The 13440-nt window shown below is 41.5% G+C and overlaps 1 protein-coding gene across 5 annotated transcripts in view; it reads right to left on the bottom strand.

The window, feature by feature from the left end:
- Window positions 1-13440, bottom strand: part of CHD1L (chromodomain helicase DNA binding protein 1 like) — a 51601-nt gene that overhangs the window by 15898 nt on the left and 22263 nt on the right. For all 5 annotated transcript variants that reach the window (XM_065898226.1, XM_065898225.1, XM_065898228.1 and 2 more), the window contains 7 exons: window positions 13216-13308; window positions 10925-11021; window positions 8721-8794; window positions 8339-8449; window positions 5426-5540; window positions 4421-4574; window positions 792-957 (listed from right to left, as the gene is read on the bottom strand). In XM_065898226.1, coding sequence (XP_065754298.1) covers window positions 792-957; window positions 4421-4574; window positions 5426-5540; window positions 8339-8449; window positions 8721-8794; window positions 10925-11021; window positions 13216-13308 — 810 coding nt within the window. The remainder of the gene's footprint in view (window positions 1-791; window positions 958-4420; window positions 4575-5425; window positions 5541-8338; window positions 8450-8720; window positions 8795-10924; window positions 11022-13215; window positions 13309-13440) is intronic.

Raw genomic sequence — 13440 nt, 5'->3', positions numbered from 1 at the left:
TCTCTGTATGAATGGAATAAGGTACTCTTGAATTAAGAAGCCTAGTAAGACTATCAGACCTCTCACCCCAGTCTGCACTGAATCTCTGTTGCCACTGGTATGGGAAAATAAAGTCATTTCAAAATAACCCTAAGACAACAGGGAACATCCTTACAAAGCTACTATGTGAAAAAAAACATTTCAAATAAGAAATTAAAATACTATAGATATAGAAATGGACAAAAGACAAATGTTGACCCAAATCAGAAAGAAAAAGACAAGATCATCTCATGATCATATATATTGCTTCACTAAAAAAATTAAAATTAATGGTACCTCACTTCACAGAGCGGTGAAATGGTATAAGGCACATAAGTTCACACTTAATGCTCAACTGGTGTTAACTATAATTTAAAAAATAACTCATTCTGCTATTCAGAAAAGGGATCACTACGTGCAGCATCATACTAAGGACTGAAGGATTTACTAATAAACAAAGGAGAAGATGCTTGCCATCAAGGGAGGAAAAAACACAAATTAAAACCCTTGAGATTGATACTACCATAAGCATTAGCATCATCAATTTGGTTCAAAGTTCAGATACAAGGGAACAGCCAGACAATTTCCAATCAACCTAGGAAGAGTTCTTGAACCACGTTAAGTCTTAAACAGTGTGCCCAGGATGAGAATAGGGCTGGACAGGAAAAGGATGTCCCAGGAGCAGTATCCAGGACTTTCCCTGGGGACCCATCTCACTCATGTTCTAGCCTGGGGTGGCCGTGCCATTGGCTCTGCTCTCACCCCCCACTTACTTCCTTCCTCTTGTTCTCTGCTTCTTTCTTCTGCTGTCGGCAGGGCACCAGAGATCCACTGGCCATCTTTTGTTTCTCCCAGGATAGACTCCAGGTCTATTTCATCCATGGTGCTCCCTTCAGAGGACAGCAGTTTATCCAAACCGAATTTGAGTATCTCACTCAACTTGAATGAAGAAAACAAAAAGTCCAGTTGGCCCTCATGAAAACAAACATTGGATATCAGTGATTTGCAAAGTGGCTTAACGACACCAGGCACACTCCTCCTCCGATGGTCAGCCTTCTTTCTCTCCCCATGACGGATGACACCAATGGGGCTGTTTTGTAGTTGGATGATGGGTAAGCAGAGAGTGATAAATGATAGTCAGAGATGCTGACTTTAACGATTCTCAATAAACAAAAAATCTGAGCCTCCAAGTTTTCTTTTTTTGAATAACAGCCATTTCCTGCATTATCTTAGCACTTCTCATGGAGTCTTTTTCACAGGCAATCCCAGCAGCCACGTGAGAAGTCACAGACCCTGTTAGCTACTCTCCCATCCCTTCCACTGCCAAACTTCTTGGAACGAGAGGGCTACATGGGGTACTTCTTAAGTGACTTCTTTCCTTTGGCAATTTTGTTCCTGCCACAGTGCTCTATGGAAAACGCCTTCACAAAGACCAGTAACAACTCCCAACCACTAGACCTGAAAGCCCTTTCTCAATTCTAATGTTGCTGGACATTCCTCTAGCATTGCACTACCCTGCTTCTCTTTCCTTCTCTCTAATGTACCCTCAGCCTATCCCTAGGGCTGCAGGAACCACCTAAAAAGTTCAGATCATCTTTCCTGGCTTTAGCTTCCTACTTCCAACTCTGTACTTCCCTAAGTGATAACTCTGAGACCCTGAACCAAGCCGCATTCACATCTTGGCTCATTTGCATCTTGTCTCTTTAGACTGGGTCAGTTATCTCCAGATGGTGTATTTTGTGAGTAACTTGGAAATCTTAATGTATTCTGTATCAGCTTGAAAAAAATTTAGGCAGCTCACCTAAGCATCAAACAAACCTGGATACACTGATCTTTAACCTGGATATATATATATAACAAGGCGACTGGCACCAAAAATAGAAGAAAGCCAACTATTTATGAAAAGGACTGGTCCGTCCTGGGACACTCCCTTCAGTCTACCTTATATTTATGCTTTCACTTGTGAGGTGTCTCAGTCACCAAGGGACTACATGTGTTTTTAGAGAAGCAATATATTACAGTAATTAACGGCATGTGCTTGGAAGTTAGAGAGTACTTGGACTGGCGTCCTAATAAATGAGTGCCCCAGGGCAAATTATTTAAAATGGGAATAAAGAGAGTGCCTACCGCATTCTCTTGTTATTCATATTTACGGAAACAATCGGAGAGAAGCACTTCATATGATACTTGGCACACAGTAGGTGTTCAATAAATGTTCACTACATCTGCATCTGCCTCTCTCTGTTTCTATTACGTTCCTCCTGCAGGATAACAAACCTTCCTTCCTTGAGGACTTCAGGATCCTATACTTCTTAAATTTACTAAACAGTTACATCTTTTACTATTGGATTCTTTTTATTCTACAAACAAACCCTGCTTTCTTCTGAGACAAGGGCATTGGGTTGTTACCTTTGCTTTTGGCAACCAAAGAGATAACTTGCAGAGTCTTGGCAGGGAAGAGAGAAATCAGACATTAGAGCCAGAACGTAACCTTCTGATAACCACCTTCCAAGCTGGGCAAGATTCCAACAGAGCCCCTCTCAAATAGCCAGGGGTCTATGTTCCCACTAGTATTTGGCCCACAGCACAGAGGCATGTCTACTCAATCACATGGACATGCCCAGCAGCCCGCATCACAAGGACACCCCGACTGAATCCCCTGAGCCCCTCCTGCACTGGGAGAGAGTTCCAACTTCTCACTGACAACCCCTCCTCCTCCCACACCCAGAATGTGGGCACTCCAAGGCTCTGCCATCTATTCCCACCACCAGACCCAACGCTGAACTTGTCACTCTCAAGGTTCTATGGGAGAACTCGTGCATGAAGAACTATATTTAAGAGTCTCTGCAGTCTGTCCCTACCTCTCGCTCAAGCTTTCATCTTACATTTGTAATTGCCTTTTGGATAATGTGAAAAAAATACGTACAGCCGGCCCTGCCACCAGCATGGATAAGCGTGCACACATCAATTGGGAACCAAAGGAAGAACAGAGAAAGAAAAAAAACACACTTTGCACCTTGAGATAAACAAAAATCAAACAAGTAAATGCATAAAACCCAGGGATACTTTCTAGTTCTAGACCTAAAATAAAAGAAACCTTGAGCCTTTCCTGTAAGTTACCTACTCACTAACAAAACCAATGTGAGCCCTGTCTTTTGCAAAGCTGATGTGTAAAGATATGCACTGGTCTTTGTGGATATGATAGCCATGTGAGAAAATGTTTTTTTAACCAGACTAACTGTAAACTGGGTAATTCTGCTTATAATAGTGTTTAACTTTTTTTTCCTTTAAATACTTGTTGTATTGATATTTTCTGTTTGATAAACTAGTCCCTTTAAAACCTACTCTCTTACAAACTTTTGCAAATGAAATTTTTGTCTCTGGGTTTTCCTCTAATAATAGTTTTGTTTATATTTTATTTTTTACTGCAAACTGTTGACTAAAGCATAAATTATCTTCCCTTCCTAAAACTCTGCCTACCTTCTTTCTTCCTAATTTCTATCCTCATCATCCAGGGTTAAGACCTTACAGACATCTTTGAATTTTCCATCTCCCTAGCTTCCCACCTCTAAGCAGCCGACTCCTGTCATTTCTTCTTTTGTAATGTTGCTCACTCCAGACCCTCCCACTGCTACTGCCCCATCAGAGGTCTATTACTCACTTCACACCTGGATCTTTCCAGTATCCTAGGAGTTGGTCTCTCCACTTCCAGCCCCTTATCCCTGGGTCAAAATGGGAGAACCTGGGATATATCATAATATGGGTTCTAATTTTAACCCAAGGGCTGCTACAGAATATCTCTAAGCCGTCTTCCAGAAGACAGCTTTTTCTAAAGTCTTCCAGGCCAGCACTTGCTTCCTATCCTGCGTCCCCTTCTTCAAGCAATTAACTCTAGTTCTTTCGTCTATTTTTCCTATGGCATAATTTTGAATTCCTGATCTTGTCCACCTTCCTCTGAGTATGAAGAAGGTGATGTAGAGCGCTGATCAAAGGGTTTGGGGTTAAGATGGAGGTATGAGATTAATCATTATTTATTATGCTGAGCTGTTTATCTAATTCTCTGAAGGCCCCCTGAGGTAACTTGTGGTATCCTCACTTTTAGAAAAACAAAGGTTAAGAGATCTGCTCAAAGCCACTCAGCCAATAAGTGGCAAGGCTTGGATTTGAATCCAAGCAGAGGGATCCAAAGCCCATCCTCATTCTGTATTTTTCTGCCTTTATATATCAGATTCATTTTCGCTCCCACAGCAGCTTGCACACAGTAGATACGATGGCCGGTAGGAATTTGGCCAGAGAACAAATGTGTGGTTGGGGAGAGTGGGTGGTTAATTCATTTACTTTCTCATCCACAGGAGCACTGACTAACACCAGGACATATTCTAAAGTGAAGAATACGTTTTACCTGGAGGTCAGCATGCGCAGCAGGTTTCTGGGCTCCCAGAGTAAAATGGCCCCCTTCTATGATGGTGTTGGTGAGCTGCAGCTTGGAGGCTGCTTTCCTACAGACTATTTCTTCCACAGTGTCTCGGCCAATCAGCCGAATGACTTTAACGGACCTGGACAGAAGTCAAAGGAAAGGAACGCGCTAACATAGAAGGGTCTGCAAAGAAGGGCACAAGCATGCAAGGTCAATACACCTAAAAGAAAACAAACCCAAAATGCCATGTTCAGGGTACAACTAAAGGGAAGTGGTTGTATGTGAACCTGGGCATTTGTTAGACAGATCCGGCCTCTAATTCTCACTGAACCTTTCCAAAAAAGTCAAGGGAGGGATGATGAGATGGCCATAACTGGGGCTCCTTATCTGTGGTGGAGGAAAACTTTTGGGAGATCTAAATCATCCTCAGGCCAAAGGGTAAGACTTATCTTTTTAGCTTAGCTCCATAAAGCCATAACTTCATTTTTTAACTGAATTAGACCTTAACTCAGGAAGGATGAGATAAATAACTTCTAAAGCTTCCTTCTAGTCCTTTCACAATTTGACTTTTTTTTTTTTTTTTTTTTGTGGTACGCGGGCCTCTCACTGTTGTGGCCTCTCCCGTTGCGGAGCACAGGCTCCGGACGCGCAGGCTCAGCGGCCATGGCTCACGGACCCAGCCGCTCCGCGGCATGTGGGATCCTCCCGGACCGGAGCCCGAACCCATGTCCCCTGCATCGGCAGGCGGACTCTCAACCACTGCGCCGCCAGGGAAGCCCGACTTTGCTCTTTTTAACAAAGCAAGTATGGAATAATAACATGCCCATCCCAGTACTACTCGTGAGTGAGCAACAGAGCTGGGCTAAAACCTAGCAGTCTCTCGCCCTCCAGTCTAGGACTGTCACCAGCCCAAACTCTTCACCTTCCTCCCCAACCCAGAACTGCTCAGGAGCCAAGGAAGTGGGACCGTGCTATGCTTAAATCTCTCACTTGTTCTGGCCAATTCGGTGAGCCCTGGCAGCTGCTTGCAAGTCATTCTGCGGATTGAAATCACTATCAACAAAAATCACGGTATCTGCTGCCGTTAAGTTCATGCCAACTCCACCTGAAAACAATGCAGAAAAGAATGTTATCAGCAGCACATGGGCTAGGGACCAGACAATAAAGACGCAGGGCTACAGTGGCCAGATTGATAAACCGAGAGCAGCCAAAACAATTGGCTTCATCCTTCAAACTGACACCCCCATCCCCAACTCCAGACAGAGCCTTGGAGTGGTTAAAAGTCCTACCTGGGCTCCTATCACCTGACTTGGGAAAGTTTAACGACTGAAAGGAACAGAATGAGGGCAGCAGGGGCAAGGAGCAAAAGTGGGTACTTAAGTTCATGCCCTGAAGCCATCTTAAATCTCTTCTGTTTAAAAATCTTCATTGCAATTTGTTTAGAATCGTCTATAGAAAAGGCCACAAGCTCTTTCAGAACCAGTTTTAAGTATGAGTGAGGTCTGCTGTGGGCAACATTAAGAGAAGAGCTCTTAACGTCCACTGCAAGGTACAACTAAGCAGTAAGACCCCCGATACAAGTTAATGAGAAGAGGGGATACGCCATTTATTACACTCCCAAGAGGAGAGGGGAAGCTACCTCCCTCTGACTGGAGAAAACTTCAGTTAAGTCTCTTCTGTATGTGTTTCCACATTAATCAAAGACAAGGTAACAAAACCAACCAAAGGACAAGAACACTCCCTGGGACAACTTTCCGGTCTTTCTTCAGCGCTGTAAGAAAAGGGCTGCGGAGGCTCCTTGGACTACAGGAATTAATTAAGAGAACCATGAAGGCAAATTACAGCCTTCTCTTTGATTAATGTGGAAACAAGTACAAAACTGACTCCCTCTTTGCAGGGTCGTTACAGCTCGTTGCTGAAACAAGCAAGCCTGAAACGGCTTGTTCCAAGAGCCAAAATTAAGGACTAACTTTTGAGACAGGCTACTGTCTCTATGCTGGATCTCAAGACAAGCCAGGCAGGAATATTCTAATTAAACCCTTCATATAAAATTAAAGTTGGAATAAAGAGATAATAAAGACTGATTACTGCGAGATGCTAAATTATACTTAGTAATAATGATGGCTACCCGGGTGCTGTGCTTTACTCCTTGCCAGGCACTGTTTCAATAAGCACTTTACATATATTAACTCCTTTAATCCTCGCAACAATCCTATGAGCAGTTACTGTTATTATGCTCATTTTATAGATGTTGAAATGGAAGCACAGAGAGGTTAAGGGATTTACTGGAAGTTGCACAGCTGGAAAGAGAAAGTACCAGATTCGGTGCCACATGGTCTGGCTCCAGAGCCTATGCTTTTTACCCACTATTCCATAATACCTCCCAGGCACTTGTTTCATTAAAGTGTGCTCCCTAAAAATTTTCTTCTTCTTCTTGGGTTAATGTTGCCTAAGTTCAACTCTTCTTCATGAAGGGGTGATATTTTATAAATAAGTTGTAGCCAGACTTCTTTGGGACATATTCATGAGCTATCACTGCCACCTGGTGGCGATATGAATCAATCAGAAATATTTGAAAGTTGGAGGGAAACTGCTGAATAAATGATAATGATGCAAATCTACAGCTAAAAAGCAAGAGCAAACAGGACAGTGTTTGGAAAAGACTCATGTCCAGAACTGCTTTCGCTTCTAAAAGATCACTGTGTCTCAACTAATTCTGAGTACTCCAAGGAGATTAGCTGAAAAGCAGAGATCTCTTTCTTCCTAATTTTAGATGTTTCAAACAATGCTGCTCTCTGAATATGAAGATGATGAAATCAGTAAAGCATAACTAGGGCTGTTTTCCCAACAGTGATGATGTTTGCCCTGATCCTTTCGGTCTCTCCTAAGTCTACTCCTGAGACAACTAATGACAGGAACAAATGGCTGAGATCCAGGGTGCAGTCGATGATCTTGGAAGCAAGTGGGGTCAAATGAATCTGACCAGATCTTCACAATACAGAGGTGAGACGTACACAGGCAGAACAATCTCCTTGTGGTCAAGGAGTATATCTAACACTTCTTTTTTATACCCTATAGTACTAGGTGCTTAATAAATGCTTACTAAGTAAGCCTGAACTCTCTTCTCATAAAGATATTGATCTCCCTTTATTTATAGAGGACACATATCCCTTCAGAGCTCCTGCATCTATTCCATCAAGATTTAGGTCCACAAAAAATAAAATAATGAAACTTAAGATTCTATGAGTTTAAAACTAACTTAAGGTCTGCTTGTTCCATGACATGAGAATAATTTCATCTCCAAGAGCTGACGTATTATTTAAAGAAATGAAAACATTCTGTAACTGGTAAAACACTATAAATGTCATGTATAATATTTTTAACAAGTTTATACAGGCAATGTTATAAATAATTCTAACAAGCTGGCAATTCCATTATCACATTTTTTAACACTAGATTTTTATTAAGCTTTTACAACACTATTCAAGAGCTACTTGTAGGAAGGACAACTAGTAGACAGGTTGCTATCTCATTTCATGGCTGGGAAGGTAAGCTGTCTCTATCAAATGTGACTAAAATTTTGCAGAAAATCATAGGAATCTTTCAGGATAATCCCAGGTCAATAGTCAAAGCAGATTAGAATTACCTTCCAATGACCCCAGGTTTTAGCCTTACTTCCTTGATGAGATGAAAGCTTAGATCAGTTGGATAGAAAAGAACACCACACTAAAAGTCCAGCACCTGGATAAACTGATGTCATCTGCCTCAGTTCCCCCTTTTTTACACTCCTCAGTAATAACCTCACCTTTCAGAGAATTAAGGAAGAACATACTAATGGTTAGGACGTAAAGGTACCGTGTCACCCCTTATTTGTCTGCTTTGGTCAGTGTCTATGCGGCCTACCTGCCCTGGTACTCAGGAGAAAAATAAAGATGGGCTGCTGTCCAAAGTTCTTGATGGCCAGGTGTCTCTCTTCTCCTCTCACGGAGCCATCCACACGCTCATAGCTGTAGCCTTCACACAGAGGGAGAAAACAGAGAAACATTAACCATTTCCAAGTATTCTCTGTGGAATTAAACACTGTCAGCTCAAAACCAAATGCTAATTTGTCCCTTCTCATATACAGGCATGCCCCTACTGTAAGCAATCTTCCTTTGGTTCTGAATACTGTTCTTACACTGCTTTCCTCTGTAACAGCCCCACACCCCAGGTAACTCTTCAGGGGCCTATCTGGACTGTTAAAAGTCTAAAAGTCTTGAGCAATGTAGTGGTCAAGGGATGTCACCTCTATAATCCATGTAGTCTTGGAGAATATCCAACATCTGGGTCATTTGAGAGAAAAGTAAAACTCGATGGCCCCTGGCAAGAAAAAGAAAAGGAAAACTGCCAATTCTGATAGTATTTAAGGTGGGTTTCGCTCAGGTGACACTTACCAAAGAATGCAAGTTTATAAAGAAATGAAATACTGAAGCAGAAATATAAATGTCATAATCATTTACAGAGACTTCTTCAGTAATGCAAAATGCTTTATGTAAGGATATTAACTGCACATGTAGCTGTATCCTTAGAGCAGTTCTCAAACTAGAGTGGGGATATTCCCAGGAGCATGTGTCAATGCACCAGAGGGTGTAGGAAGACTGGATAACCAAGACACCTCTTTCTAGGATGTCAAATACTAAATGGAAAGAAATATACACTTTTAACAGCAAAATAAAAAAGATTTGTGAAGAGAAAAATGCAAAATTCAAATGTACAAAAAACAAAACAAAAATTGATAACCCTAAAGAGCTTGTGGTTGGCAATCTATATAGCTCTTCTCTACTTGGGGGTGAAAGTTACTATCCTTTCAATGTATAGCATTATTGGTTAAAAATTCTGAGAAACATCACTTTAGAGAAGCAAGGGGCAGGTGGCATCTCATATCCCATGTGATACATGAGAAAATTTATGTAGGGAGAGGAGAGAGGAAAGGAGGAGGTAAAATGGATTAAGTCAAGAACAAATTCAAGGGAATTCCCTGGCGGTCCAATGGTTAGGACTCTGTGCTTTCACTGCTGGTTGAGGAGCTAAGATCCCACAAGCTGCGCAGTACAACCAAAACAAAAAAACAAAGTCAAGCTTAGAGCCCCATGCTATCAGCCATTATCTGACCATCACAGAGAGTGAAGTGAGTCAAGACGAGAAAAACAAGTATCGCATATTAACAAATATATGTGGAATCTAGAAAAATGGTATAGATGATCTCATTGGCAAAGCAGAAATAGAGACACAGACGTAGAGAACAAACATATGGACACCAAGGGGGGAAAGGGAGGGGTGGGATGAATTGGAAGATTGGGATTGACATATATACACTATTGATACTATGTATAAAGTAGATAACTAATGAAAAAGAAAAAAAGTTTGTGTAAACAAAGAAGCACAGCACTGTCAAAACAACATTCTCATTAGGAAAGCTAATTTAATCTGATTTTGCAATGGGTGTAGATGAACAATTATGAACAACTCCTTCAAGACTCTAGCCCCGGATTGGTAGAAATCGCACTGAACTTAAAATTGAGGACCTCAGTTCTAATCCCATCTCTGTCATTTGCTAGCTGTGGTGGCCTCAGACAAGCCACACAACTTCTCTGGGCCTGTTTCATCACCTGTGAAAGGAAAAGGTTGGAGAGAAGATATTTACAGGTCCTTCTCCAACACTAAGACACTTAGAGTAGATACATCATAGCCAATAAAATATAGTAAGATGTGCAGTTATTTGACTTGCACATTCCTAATGCTGGACAGTTTTGCCAAATCTGAGGTTTTAGGTTGGTTCAGGCCTTCTTGGGTCAGTTGTCCCTAAGGGATAACTTTGAAATCCTTGGGAAACTAGGATTTTTCTAGACTCCTCTGTCCCTCTGGGGATCAGAAAGATCAGATACAGGCTGGACACCAGACCACTGAACACTTAGCAGAACCTGTAAAGGCTCCAGAAGTGACTTGGTCATCCGATGCCCGACCCATGTCTCAGGGAAAGAGTCCCCAAGTTCTCCCTGGGTTCAAACCAAGCCCCACAGTTAACAGAAGTAAATATTTACTAAGCACTGATTATGTGCCAATTCAATGCAAGGTACCAGCAGGAAATGAAACAAGAAATGCTTGATGTTATCTCTGTCCCTGTGGAACTAAATATAGCTGGAGTGAGATGGTTAATATACAGCAATTAACCAGACAGCAGATTAAGGCAGCACATTGCCAAGCACTGGATTAGGATCCTAAGTGCTGTATGAAATCAGGAAAGGAAAGGATGATTATGGAGGGGATGGTGTGGGATGGGATGGAATGGAATGGCGGGGGCGGCGGTTGTAGTTGCAGAGAAGATGGAACCTGAATCAGGGTCTTGAAAAAAGGAGAATTGGGATTAGTCTCAAGAAACCAGTGAGTTGTTCCTTATTCTGGTTTTAACAGTCACCAGCTCAGAGCAGAAAATATGAAACTACCACCTACTTGGAATACAGGAATGCCAGCAGCTTATCCAGAAGGTGAAGTTTCCCACTGGCCTCTATCAGGTGACCTCCAATTTCAAAAGGCTCTGGTTCCACACCTGGAAAAGAAAGAACGCACTCCCCGTAAATGTATCCCCAGTCAGGGCAGACTGAACAGAAAAGCCAATAGCCGAGGCTACAGAGAGGCCAAGCTCCTTCTAACTGATAAAGGGCCCAAGTCTCATATCTCTTTGAGGCATTTCATAATTATTTTTTACGTGATGATCTCAGCACTGCCTAACATCAATCACAGAGCCTGGCACACCCAATATGCCTAAGAAATGTTTACCCAAGGAAGAAACCCACTCTTTAGGAAGCTGATGCTAAAGACCAAAGAGACCCAAAATTGAAATCTTCAGGCTCTCACTCTAGAAAACAAATCAAGAAATAGGCTTAGATGTATAAATGAGTCATTCTCAAGGTGGGGATAGTAGAATAACCTGGAGGGCTTCCTTCAAAATCTACATGTTCCCAATGCACCATCTCTTAAAAAAAAAAGCTCTGATATGCACCTAATTAAGATTCTGTGACATTTTAAAACAATTCATACTGCTACTTGGCAAAGACTTCCTTAAGATGACTTGGCAAACCCTCCACACTGATCCTATCAATAACAGAGCCCTCAGAGCCACAAAAAGTCTGGAATGGTCCCAAAGGCTACCAATCAGAGTGAATTTAAAAAAAAAATTTTTTTTGAATGAACATGAAAACACTACATATCAAAATGTATAGAATGCAACTAAAGTAGCACTTAAGAGGGAAATTTACAGACATCCATAAGATGAAAGGGAAGCAGCAAAGGAGGCTGAGAAGGAGCAGATGTAAGGCAGGTGGAAAAGCGAGACAAAGTATTGTCCCAGAAGCCAAAGGATAAAGGTGTTTCAAGACGCAATCAATTACGTCAAGGTTTTGAGAGATTGATTAAAATGTGAACTGACAACTATTGGTTGAGCCACTCAGAGACCACTGGTGAACTAGGAATGGTAGTGATAAAAGGCTCAACAAGTGGGTTCAAGACCAAGGGGCATCCAATCATAAAGAAATGATCAGATAATGATTCACTTTGTTATAGAGCAGAAACTAACACAACGCTGTAAAGCAATTATACTCCGATAAAGATGTTAAAAAAAAAGAAATGATCAGATAAATTCAGATTATGAGACATCCCATAAAACAACCTGCCCTGATTCTTCAAAACTATAAGTGAATTAAATTTTTAAAAAACGACAAAAAGGGGTTCCCTGGTGGCACAGTGGTTGAGAGTCCGCCTGCCGATGCAGGGGACATGGGTTTGTGCCCCAGTCTGGGAAGATCCCACATGCCGCGGAGCAGCTGGGCCCGTGAGCCATGGCCGCTGAGCCCGCACATCCGAAGCCTGTGCTCCGCAACGGGAGAGGCCACAACAGCGAGAGGCCCGAGTACCGCAAAAAAAAAAAAAAGACAAATGCAATGCTTGATCTATGACTAGATCTTGAATTTAAAAAAAAGACAGACACGAGACAGATTCACAGGAGAGAAGTATACACATTATCTCCCATAAGTTTTTACATGACACAGGGAGCTCTCCTAAGGAAATGAAGAAAGACCCAGAAAAGTGGCAAAATTTAAACACTTTTCTATTGTGCTGAACAAAGAGAGGCAATTGTGAAAAAGGAACCACACTATGTGGGAAAGGCTAAGGAGAATGAGAATTGTGTTTAACGAGGCCTATTTGTACAGAATAGAGAATTTGTACAGAGAATGAGAGCATTCTCCAATTTCTGCCTTTGAGTATAACGATGTCACTCTCCTCCCAACAAAGGGAGGAGGTCTTCATGGTGGGAGGGGATGGGGGATGGATATGTTATCCTTTCTGCACCTGCTGTTTTGGGGGTTGGATTGTTTGTTTCATTTTTGCTGTTGTTTCTTTTTTAAGTGTCCGTAGCTCAAAACAATAAAAAAATGTAAATCAGATAATGTCACTCCTCTGATTAAAATTCTCCTGTGTTTTCCCATTGTATCTAAAACAAAAATAAAATTACTTTAAAAAAAGAAAAGAAAAAAGAAAACAAAGTCATAAGGGATGTTTAGGAGACAACTGAAGAAATCTGAATATGAACAATACATAAGATAATATCAACATGAAACATTAACAGGAGAAAATGGGGGAAAATAGACAGTAAGTATAGGCAAATCTTTTGAAGAATTCTGCTGTGAAGTTGGCCACAGAAATGACAACAAAAAGTAATGTGGGAAAAAAGGGCACTGCCTCACCATCAAATAAATATGGGTGATCCACACACTTTCGAAGCTGGGACAAGACATTCTGAAGTTTAACTTTCTTTGCCATCTCATTTTCAAACGCGTCTGAAATTTTAAAGAGAGAGAGAGAGAGAGAGATGGACTACTGGAAAACAACAGAAAAAACCCTCTAAGTTTCCATACATAACCTTACTCATTTCAATAATATATCTTTCAAACCTATATTAACTTCCCAAA

Source organism: Phocoena phocoena, chromosome 1 (genome assembly GCF_963924675.1).
Source record: "Phocoena phocoena chromosome 1, mPhoPho1.1, whole genome shotgun sequence".
Taxonomy (NCBI): domain Eukaryota; kingdom Metazoa; phylum Chordata; class Mammalia; order Artiodactyla; family Phocoenidae; genus Phocoena; species Phocoena phocoena.
The sequence above is the reverse complement of the archived record's forward strand: the minus strand, read 5'-3'. Positions and strand labels throughout refer to the sequence as shown.